A 21,810-nucleotide genomic window follows, 5' to 3' on the forward strand; every position below is an offset into this window, starting at 1 on the left:
GACCAAAATCCTTGCAGGTAGGTTTTCTAATACTAATCGGGAGGAATCTAAACGAGAGGCAGGAGGGTGAGAACCAGGGTAGTAGGTCAAAAATTGGATGGAGTGATGGGAATGTAAAGATTAGGACCAGTACGTCTCAAAGGAAGGACAGACGGGGAAAGGTGAAGGAATATGGTAACCCTAATGGGCTGAAATGTGTTTATTTTAATTCAAGCAGTATTGTGGAGAAGTCAGATGAATTTAGAGCCAGGATTGGTGTTTGGGCCAATATTATTAAGAGAGGGACACAACCGGCAGCTTTATGTTCCATGGTTTCAATGAATGTTTTAGTCATGACTGATAGGGAGGCAAGAGGTGGAATTGCACGACAGATCAGGGAGCCTGGCATGGCAGCACACAGACAACATACTGGAGGGTTAATCTGGTGAAGCGATATGGGTACAGCTTAGAAATAAGAAAGGTGCATGCACCCTAATTGGATTATACCATATGACCCCCAATAGAAAGCAAGAGATGGAGGAACAGACATGTAGACAGATAACCAAAAGTTGTCAGAGAAACAGGGCGGTCACAGTGGATGACTTTCACTTCCCTAATATTGACTTGCTCAGAATTTGTGAGATGTATCTAAGACACTTTCTTAAAACAGTGTGTGGACAGGCCAACCAGAACATGTGAGGAAATGAGGCAGGCTAGGTGACGTGTTACAGTGAAAGAGCATTTTGAGGATAGTGATCACAACTCCACAAGCTTTTAAATTGTTTTGAAGAGGGAGAAGGCTGGACCCTGGAAGAATATATGAAATTGAAGCTCGACAAACTACCACAAAGGTGATCAATGAGGATAGAGCAGTGGATGTTGTCTAAATAAATTTTAGCAAGGCATTTGATAAAGTCCCGTGGTAGGCTGATCTAGGAGACTAAGATGCACAGATGAACAATGACCAAGACCAACAGAGCCCAATTTCAAAAGTGGATATTATAAAATAATGATGTTATGGCCAATATTATTAAGAGGGGTTCCTACCTCAGCCCTCGGGCTCCTCCTCCTCCTCTTTCCATTCTTCCCGCCTCCCCCCACCCCCTATCAGTCTGAAGAAGGGTTTCGGCCCGAAACGTTGCCTATCTCCTTCGCTCCATAGATGCTGCTGCACCCGTTGAGTTTCTCCAGCATTTTTGTGTACTATCAGTGATTCAGAACTGGCTTACTGACTTATCAGTGATTCAGATTATTGGTAAAATCAAATTGTCACTGTAGTCCTCACCTGTCTGTGACAAAATATTTGGTCACGTTTGAAACAAGGAGGGGGATTTTGTGGAGAACGCTCAGGGAACTAGGATCAATATTAAACAGCAGAATCTCAAATGACCTTGTGAACACAAGAGCCACACACAAATTAGCACAGCAAGGAACAAGTTAAATAAATGATTCAAAACACGTGGGAAGATGAATTTTTCCATTTCTGAGCAATAATGTAAATGGTATGGAGAGTTTAAATTAAAAAAAATATGGGAAGCAGCAAACCAGTGCATTAAAAAACATTTCAAAATATTATGAAAATTATCAATACATACTACAAACAGACTTACTCATTCCAGAGCACTCTCTGTCGCCATCCCATACATTGAGAACTGCGTACCCAGTCAACAATAAATTTATTAGGCTTTGGCTGGGAAAGAAAAAGTAATAGTCAATTCTAGATTCATAAGCTTGTTTGTCCTCACTTCACAGATGCTGGATACAGCTCACGTAATGGAAATTTTCCCTTATCGAATTTACAAAATAATTTCACTACCACAAAAATTGGGATACAGAATAGAAAATGAGAATTTGTGATATTAATGTGATAACACCCAGTTTATTTATCCACTTTTATTTCTTAACTTGTAGATGATATGGTTTGAGTTTCTAGGAAAACAACTTCACATTCTTGGATTTCCAATTTCCAGTAGTTGTGTTACCCGAACAACCTTGGGTCTTCACCTCAACACAGATAAACCTGTTTTCCAGTCGTCCCTCCTCCTCTGCAACTTAAATCTGTTTCGCTTTTTTTCAGTTCTGATGAAAGGTCATCAATTTAAAACTTTTAACTTTGATTTTTGCTCAGGAGATGCTGCTTGACTCACTAATTCACCGTTCCAGTACTTTCAAATCTTTCCAGGCTCCCAAAAATAGAGGAGGTTTTGATCAAAAATCATCATATACACACCACCTGCAAGTTACAAAGTACTAATCTATGGGCACTGATCTACAAGCAAATTCCCATTATATCACCTCTACAATCTGAAGGGTCCCGATCCAAAATGTTGTCTGTCCATTTCCTTCCACAGCTGCTGCCTGACCTGCTCAGATGCTCCAGCAAGTTTGTTTTGCTTAGGATTCCATCATCTGCAGTCTATAGTGTGTCCAAAATATTTTGAATGTAAGCAAACACCTTGCCTAAATTTCTGCCAGCAACACAAGCTCAAATTGAATGGAGGTTAATTGATGAAAAAAATCCTGTAAAGAGGAAATTCAATCTTCTGTATAAATAATCGTTATGGTCAGAACTAGCATGAATTTGATACAATTCTCATTTGTACATGTACAAGGCCAATGTACAAACAATGCATTCAAAAATTCAAGGGTATACAAAAATAATGAACCAGCCAAGATCCTTAACCTACACATATCTACCACACAAACATTATAATCATCAGTTTAAAAATAGGAAACAACGTTCACAGCGCACAGAGCCAAATAGCTTATATAGCTCCACCATATTGCTAGAGTTCTTGAAGAAAAATTGCCTCATTAAGCATTTCTGTTCTCTCAATATCTGATTATATCCGGGTAACACAATTAAAACAAAAAAGTGCTAGATTTCCACCAGCTCTAACAACTGCACCATACACGGTCAATACTACCCAGAAAAAAAGCTAAAATTAAGAATTAGCGGCAACCTCTGGCATAGTGTTTAAAATATTACTTCAGGATAATCCCCCATCATTCGCCAAGACCAACAGAGCCCAATTTCAAAAGTGGATATTATAAAATAGTCTTTGAGAAATTTACTTTACACTTGCCTTCCATGACCATATACAGGGTCAATTAAAGGTTCAGCTGCATCTTCAATTTCATTTCTAATGTTTGCAATGCCCTAAAATAAAAATAACATTGTTAATAATAACTATTGTATTATTCAATAATACAAGAATAAAAATGACAGAACAATTTTACTCACACAGCTAATAAACAAATAAGCCAGGGTCCAACAGTGAGGGAAGTTTAAGTAGCAAATGGTTTCAGCTACAATCATTTTTATAAATATTTAATACAAATTTGAACACAAAATTCAGTCAACATTCAATTTTTAAGTTAGGTGAATTTTTCCAAAGTAATTGAGATTCATTTTAATTATTACCTGTAAACATTAATGTAGTGAATAATGTATTATAGTGAACTGACCTTCGTTAAAATTACAGAATAAAGAAAGAGCAGGACTCCAAACCGATTCCTCCAGGATGAATACTGATTTAAGACTGCTTCCTTTAGCTCTGCACCATTTGCAAATGTACGTTTTCTGAAAAATTGAATTGAGAAATTTTGTGATAAAAAATCCTTACAGACTATTCTACAAAACGTCATCTTTAAGGCTCAAATTAAAATATAGCAGTTAAAGGTAATAACTAGAATCTATCAGCGAATGAAAGATGCCATTTCTGCAACTTTATTTTATAACACGTGACTTGTATCTTTAAGCAAATTGTTTGCTAACCTGGGCCATCAATTTTGTAATATCCCAGAATGGGGGTAGAGGGAGAGCAATTTTAGGAAATTCACTCACCTTGTAAAATACTACAGCTAGACATATGGTTGCACTGAGCTAAAAGCTTATTTTTTTTTATAAACATGGGAAGGAGTGAAAACGCACTTGCAGCCAATGTCAGTTATGTAAAAATAAAAAAATGCCTTACGAGTACAATGACACTGCCACTGTAATCCTGCAGCTAGAACACCCCCCTCCAATTTGCATCGAATGGAGTTTCCATCGATACAACTGCAAGCTATACTTTCCATCAATATTAGAACATTGGGAGAACAAGACATTAACACAATGCCTTTGCCCATCGTCAATCCCACGTTTAAAACAAGAGCAAAGGCCAGCCTTCATCTTAAGCAACAAAAAGCAGCTCTCGTGTCCAATATGTCAGATTACTAAGTTAAAGAGTATAGCATTAATCGTCTTGAGACATAATTTTTAAGCATTTGTAGTCTTCCTTTTGCATTAGCATCTGCTTTTATTTTAAAAAAGCCAATCTCAGAGGATAGGATCCAAGAAAGAGTAGATTAGAAAGTTTACATTGCTTTGTCTACATAACAATTATTGAACATCACAGGAGGCTTTCTGCTCAAACGTTGCAATGAAATGCTTTAGTGCTTATTATTTCTCAACTTTGGCTTGAAAATAGCCACGGCTGGCGCCATTGTGCTTAATTTAATAATTTATTATAGGATCTGCTAAAATTACAGGTTGCCGCATCATGTTCCATAAAATAGAAAAGTCTTACTCTAGGTAAGGATTTCATTTATTTATGCCAAAAGTATGGTTCATTTTGATAATAACACCATTTTGATAGCATACAGGTCTGCATTTCTTTCAGAAATGGGGTAAATATATATTTAATATATTTTTTAATGCACATACTTACAAATCTTACATAAATGTAAGCATCCTATATGTCCAAGATGCAGAAACATAATATTACACTTGGTTGCAAATAGGATTGTCCACTCGCAAACAAAACTAAAACTAGAAGCACATCTCAAATCATTTTGCCACAACTAGCAAAACTAGTTCAAACAATTCATATCTTTTCCTCACCACGTTTGGACAGAATGACCATTTGGCAATAGTTTAAAAGGCTTGGTAGCAAATTTTCAAAACATAGCTCTAAAACTATCCATTCCAACCTCTAGCCTAATTCTCTCCACTCAGGGATTTACATGTCTGAACTAATGTTTTCCTTCAAACCTTCCTCAATTGTGCAATTATTGTATACAAATATAGTTGCTCTTCAAAATATCAAGTTTGCAATATGTGCAGTTATTTGGATCTCATTCTTATTTGTCCAAATTTTATGTGATATTCTGAATCCGAGGTAAAGATGAGAAATTAATTTAATTTCTGCAAGCTTTGTAATTTTTTTGATCAAAAAATTCCAAGTCAAGCTCAATGTAATTTTACATATATCAACACTTCAAATTTTTTGGCTTTAATTTAATTTCCCCTGCACATTCTGCCAGGCAGAAACAAACCAAGAAGGTTACGCAAATTTGATGCCTAAAATTCATTTCACATTGAAGTATTAGTGATTCAGCTTGTTAACCCAAAGATTACTTTTGCTGTTACACATAGGTAAGTGATCATATTTCAAATATTAGTTGGCTGATACAAATTAGTTAATCTCAGTTTGGACTACAAATTATCTTCTGTGCAATGATTCCAAATTGTACTTTTGTAAATTATGACATCTACACCAACATTTACTATGTATCATGAAAGCAATGGTGCAAAATGTCAAAGTGCACTCCATCAAGAAGACAGCATCTTTAGGAAAGAAAGATGATATTGAAGAAAGAATGAAGGAAATATATAATTTGGTAAATAACATTACTACAAAAGCATTATCAGTGCCTACTTAAGTGACCTAGTAGCAGTGAATTACTTACTGAATCAGTGTATGAAATCGTTCAGAGCCAAGCTCGTCTGCAGCCAAGGCAGCTATACACAAAACCAGACACTTTTCAGCACCACAGACAGCAATAAAACAAACAAGATTATACATTGCAAAGCTGTCACAAAGCATTCAGTGTTATGGTTAATTTACGTAAATTGTGAGCTGTTCGTTAAGTTATTTTGAAAAGTTTGGTAATTAATTTTTACACTGATGAACACTTCTAGAATGAGCCTTGCATTTTTAAATCATGACAAATGAAATTTCAATCACACTGATATTCTGCTAGAAAACAGCTACTATGAAAAGAAAAACATTCCAATATTCAGCAAATAAAAATCACTCAACTCAAAAATTGCAAACTTATTGGCTCAAATTTATTCACAAATAAATTATCATTGTGCAGCTCATAACTATCTAATCTTGAATTTTTAAAAAAATCAGATGTTACTTTCCCTACATTAAGGAAACATGTCTTTACTCATTTCAAATTGCATTAACTTAAGCTTTACCGGAAACTTCTGTATTGAGTGAAATCCTAATTATATTGACAGTAGAATAACAAATTAATTCCTCATTACACCTACCCCCCAAACCCTATTTTAATTTCAGTCGTAAAACAAACTTTCCCTTTAGAAAACACTGCGCCAAATAACATGGCCAGGAAGTGGATTCCATGTCGGTAAATTTCCATTGTCGATCTTATTCCAAACTAAAAATTGCTCATCAGAATATACATGCCATTCTCCAGATGTGCAAAAACATCCAACTTGCCTAACAAGCAAAGTGAAAGGTTTAATGAGGTTAGCCCAGCGCCCTCGCAATAATGCATGTGCCAAAGCCCAATTATGTTTTCTGAAAGGGTACCGGAATTAAGATAATCTTTTCTGAAAAAAATTAAAAGTTTGTGGTACAGATATGATTAAGTTTAATCAATTTGAAATTCATCACGGCCTTCAATGAGTCAGGAAGGCCTTTGGTTTATTGACAAAAGGGTATTTGAAGATGAAAACCTCTGACAAAATCTCAGTGCACTGCGCAGCAGTAATCCCAATCCTCCTATATGTTTTGAGATGTGGACTACTTGCAGCTGAACCCCAAGGCATTGGAAAGAGAAAATTAATCAAGGAAAAGTCAATGATTTTTGGAAGGGAAATCATATTTGATCAATCCAATGGAGTTATTTGAAATTAAAATGTGTTTTGGTGAAAGAGGCATTTGGAAATGCATTATGCAAACATTTCCCAAACAGAATTTGGGAGAACTGGGGATGGGGACTGGACATTGTGCCTTCCCCCACAGTGGTAATCATTGTGGGGGGATGATTTTTTGTGTGTAAGTGAATGTCTTGGTTTGTGTCCAAGATGGCTGTCGGAAGGGAGAGTGTATGCTGGCGCGGTTTAGATGCCGCTGCTCTCTCTTCACATTGTATTTTTTTATTTTTTGTCTTTGGAGCGAATTCTTTTAATTTGTATGTTGGTGATGTCCTTATTATTTAATTATGTAATTACGGCGGCAGGCGCGGGCACACCGCGACGCCCTGTGTCTCCCTTTCAAGGGAGATGCTAAAAATGCATTTCGTTGTCTCTGTACTGTACACTGACAATGACAATAAATTGAATCATTTCATTTTTTTATTTTTTTATTTATTTACTATATGTTTTTTTTACTCTTGTTAATTTCTGTAAGGTGTCCTTGAGACTTTGAAAGGCGCCCGCAAATAAAATGTATTATTATTATTAGAATAGTACAGGGCAGAAACAGGCTCTTTGGCTCATTTCTGTACCAATCATTCCGCCAATCTAAACTACTCCCACCTGCCTGCACATAGTCTGTAATCCTCTCCTTGCCTGTTCATGTCATTGCCATTTTACCTATTTCTTTAAATTTCCCTTGCAATCAATCAGGACAATGACAACTGTGTGCAAACAATCCTTGGTTTGTAGGAAACGGTGAAAGTACACTTTTAATATACGAAAAGTCATAATCCAATATCTCTGAAATCCAATGGCCACTATAATTCTTTCAAAATTTGATTAAAACGTTAAAATTGAGATATTTCTTACTAAACCATTGACGTGCAAGTAACGTTATTTAACATTAAGGCTTTTATTTATTGTTACTTTTAAATTTTCATTGTGACAGCAAAGATCCCATGAGCTGATGCTAAAAGGAAATGGGGAAAAGCAAAAATCTAATTGTCATTGGCATTTTTGTTTGACAACATCAAACATTGTCATTTAGCTCTTGAATGCAAAATCCAGACATTTATCTCCCTCAGTCCCTGTGGGGCAGTCCCCTGTGCTTTTCTGTAATTTCTCGCTTTCAAAGTTGTTTCCTGTTACGATACATTTCAAAATTCAAGGCACTTACTACACTGCAGCAATTACACCAGGTGATTTTAATCATAATCAAGGTACAAAAACTAGGATCATTATCTACCAATGCAAGCAATTGAGAATAAAGCAGCACAAATCAGTCAAGAATGATGTATAATTTCACGTTGTCCTACTAAATTGATTAAATATGTGCACTGCACTGGCTGGAGGCCATCAACGGATACCACCACCTGTTTTACAATGCACTCATCCAATTTCAGTTCAGGGAATGCTAAGCAAAATGTTATTACTTGCGACAAAACCGCACTAACCTGAAAGAGGGCAGGACTACAGTTACATAACATGGATGCTTGAATTTCACTCTGGTAAAAAATGTCTGGGGTTGTGGTCAGAATTTGATTGTTGAACAAAGTACAGAACTTTCTCAAGTCCGCTTTCAATAATTAAGATTACCAAATAATATTTTCCATAACTTACCTCAAGTCCTTATACATTTACTAACATCAGAATAACAAAGAATATTTTCCTGACACCTTGAACTCATCCAGTTTGCAATGTAACTTAAAAGTAATATAATTCACCAAAATCTGGGCCAAGCGTATTTGTATAAAAGATCAACATTTCAAAATTTTAGATGGTTATATACTGCAAAAATAATGAATGATTCTAATTTTAATTTTAAAATTGTCAACATGCACACTACACACGTTAGACAAGCAAAAAGCAAAATTGTTTCTTCAAAAAATGTGAATATTCACCATCATATATAATTATTTATCCAAAAAGGTGGTTTCTTACAGAGCTGTTCCTCTTCAGTCCCTTGACTGGACTCTGGGTGATTTTCAGAAATACTGGCATGTTCTTCTGATGCTTTTCCTCTCGCCCACATTACCAAACAGAATGGGCTGGAGTTATTTATTCTCACAGTTTCTAGAATCTCACTCAGAGTAAGGCAGAAAATATGCTTAAGCTCTTCTTCTGAAAATGACAGAAATTTAAAACCTGTATTTATATCATACATAATCAGCTATACATTGACAAAAAAAAAGATAATTACATACTGATGAAGTGAACAAAGAGCAATGATGCAGAGCATTTGAACTGACTCAGCAACACTACCCTCATCTCTCTGACAGAAGGTTGAGATCAAGCATTACTCTTGGACGAAATGATAAAGAATCATTATTTATATATTTCCATCAATCGGATAAGATTAATGATTAAATTATGAAGCCAATCACAAATTGGAGGAACAGCACCTGTAGTGGCCATTTGGCTTGTTTTGTGTGTCATTGATAATGGCATGTGTCTCTAAATTTTAGACTGCCCATTATATTGTGGGTGGGATTTATGACGTATTTTAGGGCGTGGTTCCGTGTGGAGCCAGTTTCTTGCGCAGAAGCTTAGTGTTTAGTTTAGGACCAGCATGGGGAAGGTTTACCCTTTGACCATGCGATGTGTAACGGAGATACGAGGAGTTTTCCAACCTTTAAAGCGATAAGCTGGAGTTCAAAGAAGATTACAGTGTACAAGTCGGAAGATGTTTGGATGTGTACCTTCTTGTTTTTCATCAACAGTAGAGAATTTATTAATCAAAGGACTGTGTTTTGAAGATTTATCTGTGAAGCAGCTTTGAAGATCTCGGACGGAGAGCTCGCATGCATATAACAATATTCCCCTTAACTATGTAGTCCACTTAGCGGCCAGAGGGAGTAATCTCTTGAACGATATAAAAATCTGCCGCTACAGTGCCTAATATTTTGCTTGGCTAGCATACAGACCAGTGTTATGAACACTGAATTCTCTAATTTTAAGTAATTTCTATTTTCACTCCCCTCCCCTTCACCCCCTTCCTCCCCCGTTAGTCATTTTATCCGTTCCACAGCTCTGCACATTGCTTCCCTCTTGAGACTACATCTTCCTTAACCAACAAGGGGCCTATCAGGCACCATCCTGCCCGCAATCATTTGTGGCCGACCCTGATTGGTGCTGGTCTTTTCTCGCCTTCGGCTCTTCAACCTAGCCCACCCCCCACTTTCAGTCTGAAGAAGGGTCCCAACCCAAAACGTCACCCATCCAGTCCACACCAGCGATGCTACCTGATTCAAGTGAGACAGAGGTTGACTTGCACCTTGTCCAACCTCATCTACTGCATCTGTTGTTCTTGGTGTGGACTCATCGGTGGTATATCAGCGAGACAAAGTGCAGACTGGGCAATAGTTTCGCTGAACACCTTAACCAACTAACTTATTCTCAGTCCGCCTTTGCCTACACAATCTCCCAGTTGCCAAACATTTCAACTACCCTTCCCATTCTTTCTGTCCTAGGTCTCCTCCACTGTTAAGAGTGAGGCCACATGCAAAGTGGAGGAACAGCACCTCATATTCCACTTGTGTAGCTTACAACTCAGTGGTAGGATGGTTGATTTCTCTAATTTCAAGTAACCCCCACATCCCCTCTCTCTCTGCCCCTACTCCCCCATAATTGTCCTGCCTTCCACTGTTCACATCCATATACCCCCTTCGTTATCACCTCTTCCATAGCCAACAATGGACCATTGCAGGCTCCACCTTTCCTTGCTCATCGGTGCCAGCTATGATTTGTTCTGAACCTTTTCATATCTCTAGATCCCCCCCAGACTCTCCACCTGAAATGTCTTGACCCGAAACCTCACCTATTCCAGCATGTTGTGTCTATCTTCGGTGTAAATCAGCACCTGCAGTTCCTTCCTACTCATGCTTCCTGGCACACTGAGTTACTGCAACAATTTGTGTCTATCTTACATTTATTGTTAGCTGAAGAATACGTTAGTCAGACAACCATTAATAATTGGATTTTTAAAACTAACATCCCAATTTCCATCATCTACATGGCACGTCATGGGTGTGATTATCAATTTGCCTGGATGACTGCATGAGCAACTATACTATGAAAGTTTGACACTATCCAGCACAAAACAGCTGCATTACCGGGTTCCCCATCAAACACCCTAAACCACTGTTGTAGCGTGCACCACTATGAAGTACACTGCAGTTACTCATCCAAGTTATTCAAAGCACTTCACAGATCCACAACCTCTAGCATAATTTTCTCTTTAGATACATAGGTCCTTTTTATAATAAATCTGATGGCTTTGTGATATTTACTCATAAATCCATTTTTTTCTACAAGTAAAGTGAATTTGAATTCTCAGAGACTGCAGCAATATAATTCTCTCCTATTTTTTGTTCATATATCTGGATTTTTAATCGTGATTTTACCATTATACTGGCATGTATCCAAAAGGATACTCACAACTTCAGGAAATGTCAACATTAAAAAATAAATAATTTGATAGTTTGCTGCATAGGACACATTCCCTGCTTTATCAGAATTAATTTCAGAAATCAGTGTCATTCAACAGTCCAAGAGCAGGTTTGAAAATGACCTGTTTCATTATAAATCATATTAAGCCTGAAATCACATTTCAGTGTGAAGCACACCACTTATTTTCTCTCTCTAGATCCAGTACAATTCAAGTATGTTCAGCAATATCTGTATTTTAAAAATCAGTCAATGGCCAATAAGTGAAGATCAATTTGAAAAATATTTATATTACAATCACCTCAAAGTATGCAAAAATCAACCAGTGTGAGCAAATTCATCTCATGGGAAAACACAATAAACTAAGATATAGATATTTTAATAGAGCAGATTGGGTAAATCGATAGGTTAAGACTACATACCTGTACAACTTCGCCAATTTTGTTTCTCTGAATGAAACAGGAAATTCTTTAAAAGATAAGCCTGAAACCAAAAACAATGAAATCATGCTAAATACATAGTGAATGAAATATGTGCCATCAAGAAAAATTAACCTATGAAAATCACGCAACATGTTTATCAGCAAACGTAGTCATTATTTTTCCTTTTGTACAATCTTGGCATCTCCACAAAATCTCCACTAATTAAATTAACCAGAAAATTGAATTTGCTTTTTCTCTCCCAGAGCCAGTAAGTTTCAAGCATGTTCAGCAATTTGTGTATTAAAAATTTCAGTTAATGGCCATTAAACAGGCAAATAAGCAGTTACATTTATGTAATCTAACAATTAAAAAAAATCTGAATGAAGATGAAATTTCAAACCCATCCTTCATGCAACCCAATCCAATTAATGAGGATTCTGATTAGCAAATAAACTAATTTTAATACTTTGATGTTAGAGATTAAGGATCCAGAATAACAATTTTTCCAAAAGAAGCAAAGAATAATGGAGGCTCGGGCTACAATAAAATAATATAGAACTGTCCCTTCTTCACAACACTGAACGGGCTCTTTGGCCCATCATGTTTACGCCAATAAAAAAGGCAATTTGAACTAATCCCACCTGGTCTATATTTCACCATCCCTGTCAAGTGCTTGTCAAAATGTCTCCTAAGTGCAGCTATAATGGTTGCTTCTACAAATTATCCAGGCAGCACATTCCAGGCACTTACCAGAGTTAAAAAAAACTTCCCTTACAAATCTCCTTTAGAATGATCCTCCCCTCACCTTAATCCTACATTTGATAGTACCTGTATTTGACATTTCCAACCAAGGAAAAAATCTCAATATCCAGTATCCATGTGCCTCTCATAATTTTATATTTCTACTATCAGGTCACCCCTCAGTATCCGTTGCCACAGAAAAAAATGTTACAAAAGTGGCCAACCTCTCCTTATAGCTGATATTCTCTAATCCAGGCAACATCCTGGTTAACCTCTTCTGCAACCACACCAATACCTCCACATCCTTCCTGGAGCGCAGCAACCAGAAATTCACAGAATTCCACATGTGGTCCAAATAAAAATGTGGTAAAGTTTTGAGCACCTCACTTACCAACTTTTACACCCAATGCCCTGACCAATAGAAGTGTCCCTAAACACCTTCTTTACCACCCTGTCTATGTGTTGCCATTTTGCAAGCTATGGACGTGTATGGAAAAAAATAACATTGTTAAATGGTAATGCATATTTGATTTATTGATTAAAAATTGTGCATTATTCCATTACTCAGGCAACAATGCCCTAAAGACAACTAATAGGAGGGTCATAGGAAACCTACTAGAAAATCCTCATAAACAATACACAAAAAGGCTTACAATCGTGATCACATGTGTCCATTTATATATTCCATATAAGTAATTTTGCAACATAAAACTTTAGAGCTACAAACTGCTATTTGATGCATTATACCTGAACAGGTGCAATCATTGCACAAGGGCCACCTTCAAACTGTTCCAAAGCTGTGGCTTCTGATTGACTTAAAACAAAGCCTACAAAGAAAATATTGAAAATGGTTAACAAGACTTGCAATGAATCAAACAGCCCCCAATAAAGAGTTGACATTTCAGAATCTAGCAAATTTATGACACATAGCTATTTAGCCCATCACATCCATGGAAATGACAACAATTACGCCCAGTATAACCTTATCTTCCAGCATGTTGATCCATACAAAACAAGCCATGGCTGTTGTACTTTATAAATGAAGATTTCTGCCCTACCACCTTTTCAGGCAGCTAGTTCCAGGCCCCGAACAATAATGGAAAACAAAGTTTCCTCAATGCTTCAAATCCTGCAGAAATCTATGCCAGATCTTTTAAACATCCAACCACCCGATATACCCCAATTTAGTCTTGCCTCCTGAATTTTAAGGAAAGAATTGCACTGCTCAATTTTTCCCTCAGCTAATTATTCCTTCCATCCTGGCAACATCGCTACATCTTTCCTATAATATAGCCTTGAGAAGTCTTTGTTGTACCAAAGCTGCGATCAAAGTCACTGTTCTAATATTCTGTGTCTTGGCTAATAATGGATGATATCCCATATGCCTTTTCAAACATTTTATTGGCTTTTCATGATGCCTTCAAGGATCTGTGGAAATAACCACTGTTCCTCCAAACTTTTCAGCATCTAAACATAAATCTCCTGATATTTTATAATAATGGTACAAGACCATATATACAGGTACAACTGGCTTGACAATGGAACAAAATGAAAACTACTGGGAGAACTAAGTGGTTAAATTACATCTGTTGGTGTAAAAGGATGAATGATGTATTGAAAATACTCAAAATGTTAACCATCCCTTTGTCTCCACAGATACAGCTCAATGCACTAAATTAATCGGCAGTTTATTTTTTGGCTCCAGATTCCAACATCTGCAGTCCGTTGTCTTGTTTATAGGTTGGACCAATGTATAGATTGGTAATGTCAAAGAGCAGAGTTGCGAAAGCACTCATGAGTTTTAGTATTACTAGAATAAGCAAGGTTACATGAAGATAGGAACAAACCAATAAAGTTTAACAAAATTAACCTAGCTTCTTTACTGCAAGGAAAACACACAATTGAACATTTCCTTTAAGTCATAAATGTCAGTGTGCAGCACGGAAACAGGCCCACAGGCCATCAGGTTAATGGCAACATTTTTGCCCAACCACACTAATCCATTGCCTGTATACGTATTACATGATAATCAACACTTTAAGGTATCTTGAAAACACAACCACCTAAATAATTCCCGAAACATTCCAGAAACAATAACTTGTACTTGGCATAAAGACCAGGAAGAGAGTCATTATTCTGCTTTGAAAAAAAAAAAAATTATAGCACTTTTTATAACGAGATGCATATCTAGAATAGGGTTGGAACACTCCATTTACTGGTTCATAAAGGACAGTGTCCTACGACCTTCATCAAGCTAGCAAATTTGCAGATGACACAAAGCTGGGTGGCAGTGTGAACTGTGAGGATGCTATGAGAATGCAGGGTGACTTGGACAGGTTGGGGGAGTGGGCAGATGAAGATGAAGTTTAATGCAGATAAATGTGAGGTTATCCACTTTGGGATAAAAAACAGGAAGGCAGATTACTATCTAAATGGCGTCAAGTTGGGAAAAGGGGAAGTACAACGGGATCTGGGGGTCCTTGTTCATTAGTCTATGAAAGTAAACGTGCAGGTACAGCAGGCAGTGAAGAAAGCGAATGACATGTTGGCCTTTATAACAAGAGTCGTAGAGTATAGGAGCAAAGAGGTCTTTCTGTAGTTGTGAGACTACACCTGGAGTATTGTGTGCAGTTTGGTTCCCCTAATTTGAGGAAGGACATTCTTGCTATTGAGGGTGTGCAGCGTAGGTTTACAAGGTTAATTCCCGGGATGGCGGGACTGTCATATGCTGAGAGAATGGAGCGGCTGGACTTGTACACTCTGGAGTTTAGAAGGATGAGAGGATATCTTATTAAAATATATAAGATTGTTAAGTGTTTGGACATACTAGAGGCAGGAAACATGTTCCCTATGTTGGGGGAGTCCAGAACCAGGGCCACGGTTTAATAAGGGGTTAGCCATTTAGAACAGAGACGAGGAAACTTTTTCTCAGAGTTGTGACTATGTGGAATTATCTGCCTCAGAGGGCGATGGAGGCCGGTTCTCGGGATACTTTCAAGAGAGAGCTAGATAGGGCTCTTAAAGATAGCGGAGTCAGGGGATATGGGGAGGAGGCAGGAATGGGGTACTGATTGGGGATGATCAGTCATGATCACATTGAATGGCGGTGCTGGCTCAAGGGGCCAAATGGCCTACCCCTGCACCTATCGTCTATTGAAGGGTCCCAACCAGAAATGTCACTTATCTATGTCTCCAAAGATGCTGCCTGACCTGCTGCGTTACACCAGCACATTGCGTTTTTTGTGTAAACCAGCATCTGTAGATCCTTGTTTCTACATCTACTGGCTCAGGGTCGTCTACCTAAAACTTTAATTCTGATCCTCTTCCACATATGCTGCCTGACCTGCTGAATGTTGCCAGCAATTTTCTCTGTATTACTGACCCGTAGACGGTTGCTGCCGACAGCATAGTTGAAACCACAAACATTGAGAATGATTGATCAGAAGGCAGAGGGTGTTGGAAGGACAACAAGGGGTGCAATGAGATGGGTAAGGACAATGAACAGCAGTCGACAGTCGAGTTATCGACGTGAGCCCAGACCCCACAGGGAAAGGAAGGCGTGGGGGAGGATTGAAGATAAGACGCAGCATGTGTGGAGTAACTCAGCGGGTCAGGCAGTATCTGTGGCGAGGTGACGGGTCGAGACCCTTCTTCAAACCCTGCGGGAGTGAGGATTGAATGTGGGGCTGAGCCAGTGGACGGGGAGGGAGGCTCTGGCCCTGGCCCAGTGGGCGGCCGGTGCGGGGTGTGAGCGCGGCCTCGGGCCCAGCGCCTCGCCGGCCTCCGCTCGCCCGCCCGCCGGCCCGGGGTGGGGCCGCTACCTTGGGTCCATCTGCGGAAGACGGAGTCGGAGAGCGATCCGCTCGGGCGCCTCCCCCACACCAGCTCGGCCAGCTCCACGTTGTACATGTCACAGCCGGAGCCCGCTGGGCCGCACCAAGCCCCCGCTGCCCCGCTGCCCCGCTGCCGCCGCCGCCGCCGCCGCCCCTTCACTCGGGCACCCGCAGCATCTCAGCACCGTCGCCACATCCCGGAACCTCCACCCAGCGGCACCGGAAGCGGAGTCTGCGCATGCGCCGCTGAGGTCACGTGGTGGTGGGACGCTACGTCCGGGCGACCAATCAGCGCCGGGGTGAAAGGGCCGTCACCGGGACCAGTGGAGGATGTTCTTGTGGAGGCTTCAAGGTGTCAATCAAAGTTGCTTCAAGGTGTCAATCAAAGTTGCTCGAGTATCATTGCTTCAAGGTGTCAATCAAAGTTGCTCGAGTATCATTGCTTCAAGGTGTCAATCAAAGTTGCTCGAGTATCATTGCTTCAAGGTGTCAATCAAAGCTGCTCGAGTATCTTTGCTTCAAGGTGTCAATCAAAGCTGCTCGAGTATCTTTGCTTCAAGGTGTCAATCAAAGCTGCTCGAGTATCATTGCTTCAAGGTGTCAATCAAAGTTGCTCTAGTATCTTTGCTTCAAGGTGTCAATCAAAGCTCCTCTAGTATCTTTGCTTCAAGGTGGTAGTCAAAGTTCCTCTAGTATCTTTGGTCCTAATGCACTTCCCAAATAGTCTCCGTGCTAGTTCTGTGCCTGACATCCGTTGCAATGAAAGGATCTGCATGGATCCAAGGATTTTGATTATTTTTGTATCTGCAGGAGGAAAGTCTCAGTAAATGGCATGACTTTCAGGACCATCGATGTAGAGAGGGAAGATAGACACAAAAAGCAGGATTAACTCAGCGGGACAGGCAGCATCTCTGGAGAGAAGGAATGGAAGAGGGATCCTGGGGTGCATACGTGAGGCGTTGCACCTTGAGAGGCCGAATATAAACTTTGAATGCAAGGAGAAAGTATATAGTTGACGCCAAGGCCCTTAACAATTATGTACAGAGGGATGACACAAAGGGATGAGGTGGGAGTGAAGGAAGAGGGACCATATTGAATACTTTTGTAACTGTCGGTGTCCTTAACATGGTGACTCTTGCATAATTGTACTGTTTGCAAACAAGGAATCTCACTTTACCAAGTACAAGTGACAGTAAAGAATCAATAGCTTCGAACGAAATAAAGAAATACAAGTAAAGAAAGCAAATGCAGTAAGTCAAATAGGTAGTAAAGAAAGCAAACACAATGATAGTATTTATTTCGAGAGGGTTTGTATACAAAAACAGGATGTAATGCTGAGGCACTATAAGGAGCTGGTCAGGCCGCATTTGGAATATTATGAGCGAATTTGGGCACCATATCTGCTGGCACTGGAGAGGGTCCAGAGGAGGTTTACAAGAATTATTCCAGAAATGAGTTTGTTAACATTTGATGAGCGTTTGATGGCATTGGGCTTGTACTCACTGATTTTTAGAAGAATGAGTAGTACAGAGGAGATTAACTAGAATAGACAGAGTACAGAGGAGATTTACTAGAATGTTGCCTGGGTTTCAACAACTAAGTTTCAGAGATAGGTTGAATAAGTTAGGTCTTTATTCTCTGGAGCGCAGAAGGTTAAGGGGGGACTTGATAGAGGTCTTTAAAATGATGATAGGGATAGACAGAGTTGATGTGGACAAGCTTTTCCCTTTGAGAATAGGGAAGATTCAAACAAGAGGACATGACTTCAGAATTAAGGGACAGAAGTTTAGGGGTAACATGAGGGGGAACTTCTTTACTCAGAAAGTGGTAGCGGTGTGGAATGAGCTTCCAGTGGAAGTGGTGGAGGCAGGTTCGTTGGTATCATTTAAAAATAAATTGGATAGGCATATGGATGAGAAGGGAATGGAGGGTTATGGTATGAGTGCAGGCAGGTGGGACTAAGGGAAAAAAAGTTGTGTCGGCACGGACTTGTAGGGCCGAGATGGCCTGTTTCCGTGCTGTAATTGTTATATGGTTATATGCTTATATGGTTAATGAAGGGGGACCTCATTGAAACGTACAGAATAGTGAAAGGCTTGAATAGAGTGGATGTGGAGAGGGTGTGGGAGAGTCTAGGACTAGAGGTTATAGCCTCAGATTTAAAGGACGTTCTTTTAGGAAGGAGATGTGGAGGAATTTCTTTAGTCAGAGGGTGGTGAATCTGTGGACTTCTTTGTCACAGAAGGCTGTGGAGGCCTTCAGTGGACAATTTTAAGGCAGAGATAGATAGATTCTTGATTTGTACGGGTGTCAGTTATGGGCAGAAGGCAGGAGAATGAGGTTAAGAGGGAGAGATAGAACAGCCATGATTGAATGGCGGTGTAGACTTGATAGGCCTATCACTTATGATCTTATGAAAACTCTCATTGATATCAGCAATGTTGTACACAAGAAAGCAAACAAAATCAATAGGTGAGAGTAGGTCATTCTTTGAGCCTGCTATATCATTCATCAAGACCATGACAGTTTTTCCATCTCAGTGCCATTTTTCGTCGCTTCCCCCATACTTCTTGAGTCTTTTAAAATCCAGAAACAGATCAATCTCTGTTTTGAATCATAGACAGAATTCTAAAGGTTCACCAGCTCTTGAATGATGAACGTTTTCCTTATTCAAGCCTTAAACAATCCATCCTTTAACCTCAGATTTTGGCCCATGTCAGGATACATCGTCCAATCATATAGCCTGTCAGGCCCTTTAACATGTTTGTAAAGTTCAATCTAAGAGAATACAGTTAAGTCAGCATAATCTCTTGCACACCAAACCTGTCATACCTGGAACCAATCTAATAAATATTTACTGCATATCCTCAAAGCCAAGTACATTCTTTCTTTGATAAGGAGATCAAAATATACACACATGATGTTGACTCGCGGAGGCCCTGTTTTGGTGAAAATGGGACTGTCAGTGTCAGCAGTTTAATAGATACAGGTAAGAACACAGTGGATGGATCTCATAGATAAGTAGAATTGAAGAGTGCATGATAAGGAAGAGGAAACAAACCAGAAGAACAATTAGATCAGATTTAAGAAGGGAAAACTGATGTGTCCCACTGTCCTGGGAAAGCAAGAGATGGGACACCAGGTACCTAATCAACGAGGTTTTCATTTAAAAATTAATGAGATAGAGGATACAGGAGACAGTGGTTGATGTTTCAGGAATATAGAAGTGATCGAGAAATGAAGCATTTCGCTGTGATTTCCAAAGTGATCTTATGTTAAAAAGCTGTGTTTTAGATAAGAATAAAGACCAATAGATTTTTATTTAGTTCAGCCAGAACTGGTGGTCCACTTTCCACTTTAGCATTCTACCATCTCATCTGAAAGACCTCACCCTTGACTGTAGTACTCATGGAAAGGAGGCTTAGGTGCTCATCTGGTGGATGTTAAAAATCCCACAAATCTGATGACGAGCAGGGGTTTATTTTTGTGTTTTGGTCAACATTTCCACAACAAATAAGATAATAACAATCTGAAGAAGGGTCTCGCCCGAAACATCATCCATTCCTTCTATCCAGAGATGCTGCCTGTTCCACTGAATTACTCCAGCATTTCCTACATACACATAATAAAACTTTTTTTTTTTAAATTTATTTCACTGTTGTTTGTAGAACCATTGTGAGACTTATATTTTCAATTATTGTTACACAGTTTCCTTTTAAAGACGCAGATTATTTCTTGACCAGTTATGATACTGATTTGTTTTTATTGGGCTAAAGTACTGCTATATTCCTCCCTTGTGTCTGTTAAATTTTCCAATACTATATTGAAAACCTGTTTTAAAATGTCCTTATGTTCTTTTTTTCCCATAGGCTTTATGTTTTTTTTTCTTTTCTAGCACAATGTAAATTGAATCAAGAAGCTCCTTGTTTTACTTCCACATGTTTCATTCATGCAAAGAATTATTAAACTGTAAAACACAGAGAATATCATTTAGTCTTTTTTGTCTGTGGTGACTCTTTGACTGAGCAAGTCATTTATTCTGAATCTTACCCTCGACCTGATGATTTTTCCCAGACAATTTCCTTTTAAAATTTACCATTCACTCTATTTCCATAAACTCATACAGCACTAAAACAGGCACTTTGGCCCAACTTGCCCATATCCTATCTACACTATTCCCACATGCCCACGTTAACCCATATCCCTCTAAACCTTATTTGTCCAAATATCTTTTGAATGTTGTTATAGTACCTGCCTTAACTACCTCTTCAGGTAGCTCGTTCTATATAACCAGCACCCTCTGCGGGTGAACTGCCCCTCAGGTTCCTATTAAATCTTTCTCCTCTCACCTTAAACCCACTGCTTATTCATGCTAGACAAAAATACTGGAGAAACTCCGCGGGAGCAGCAGCATCTATGGAGCGAAGGAAATGGGCAACGTTTCGGGCCAAAACCCTTCTTCAGACCAGAATATTTGAACTTGCTGTTGAAGTTTTTGTTCCAATTCCCTAACTAGTATTTTGCTAACGACCTTAAATGGTTGATCTCTCGTGTGGTTTCCCCTTATTAGTGTAAACTGCCAATCCCTATTTATGAAACTCTTTCATGAACTTTTTCGTAATTATAATATTCTTTTAATGTAACTTTTTAGTCTAGGGAGAAAAACACTTCATTCTAAGTTCCTCATTCCTACTATCATTTTCATAAATTATCTCTGCAACTCTTTTTAGATCTTAAGATCTTCTTAAAGTATGGTAACTGGAATCAGTCAACAGCAATGCCACGATTATTGAAAAAATGATTAAGTTCCTTGTAAGAACTGTACCTCTTAATGAAAGCTAAGATTATTATCTTTTTAGAAATAAAGAACTGCAGAAACTGGTTATACTCAAAAGGACACAAGGTGGTGGACTAACTCAACAAGTCTCTGCGGAATGTAATTAGTTGATGTTTTGGGTCGAGACGCTTCTTCAGAGAGTATTTCAACCTGACCAAAGGCAGAAAATGCTGGAAACAATCAAATCCTGCAAAATCCGTGTTAGGAGCAACAGGGTTAACGTTTCAGATATGTGAAGGAGAGAAAAGGTTAGGTTTCAGTTGCAGAGAATGTATGGGAGGGATAAGTAAAACAAGATTCCACCACCAGGCACATTAATCTCTCCCACTGTAAGCATTTTGTAGGGATTACTCTCTGCAGTTCTTGGGTCTGCTTTTTCACCCTGCAAACCGAAAGGAGATGCAACACCAGTCCTCTCACCTCTTCCTTTTTCACCTTCCAGGGTCACAAATAATCTTTCCAGGCAAAACAAGGATTCACTTGCACTTTTTCCAATCTAGTGTAATGCATGAGAGAAACAAAGAGAAGACTGTGCGATTACAGATGTGATTGAACTATTGCTTGTCTGTCATTTTGAATTCCCATTCCCACTCCAACCTAACCATCTGCAACCTCCTG

The 21,810-nt window shown here is 38.9% G+C and overlaps 1 protein-coding gene across 2 annotated transcripts in view; it reads right to left on the bottom strand.

Annotated features, from left to right (window-relative positions):
- The window catches only part of mindy3 (MINDY lysine 48 deubiquitinase 3), a 118,465-nt gene extending 101,969 nt beyond the window's left edge, over positions 1–16,496 (bottom strand). For both annotated transcript variants that reach the window (XM_055655784.1, XM_055655775.1), the window contains exons 1-8: positions 16,344–16,496; positions 13,270–13,349; positions 11,782–11,842; positions 8,855–9,034; positions 5,713–5,764; positions 3,448–3,562; positions 3,066–3,139; positions 1,590–1,669 (exon numbers count right to left, since the gene is read on the bottom strand). In XM_055655784.1, coding sequence (XP_055511759.1) covers positions 1,590–1,669; positions 3,066–3,139; positions 3,448–3,562; positions 5,713–5,764; positions 8,855–9,034; positions 11,782–11,842; positions 13,270–13,349; positions 16,344–16,431 — 730 coding nt within the window. In that variant the 5' untranslated portion in view covers positions 16,432–16,496. The remainder of the gene's footprint in view (positions 1–1,589; positions 1,670–3,065; positions 3,140–3,447; positions 3,563–5,712; positions 5,765–8,854; positions 9,035–11,781; positions 11,843–13,269; positions 13,350–16,343) is intronic.
- Between the last annotated feature and the right edge of the window lie 5,314 nt (positions 16,497–21,810).

Source organism: Leucoraja erinacea, chromosome 2 (assembly GCF_028641065.1).
Source record: "Leucoraja erinacea ecotype New England chromosome 2, Leri_hhj_1, whole genome shotgun sequence".
Taxonomy (NCBI): domain Eukaryota; kingdom Metazoa; phylum Chordata; class Chondrichthyes; order Rajiformes; family Rajidae; genus Leucoraja; species Leucoraja erinaceus.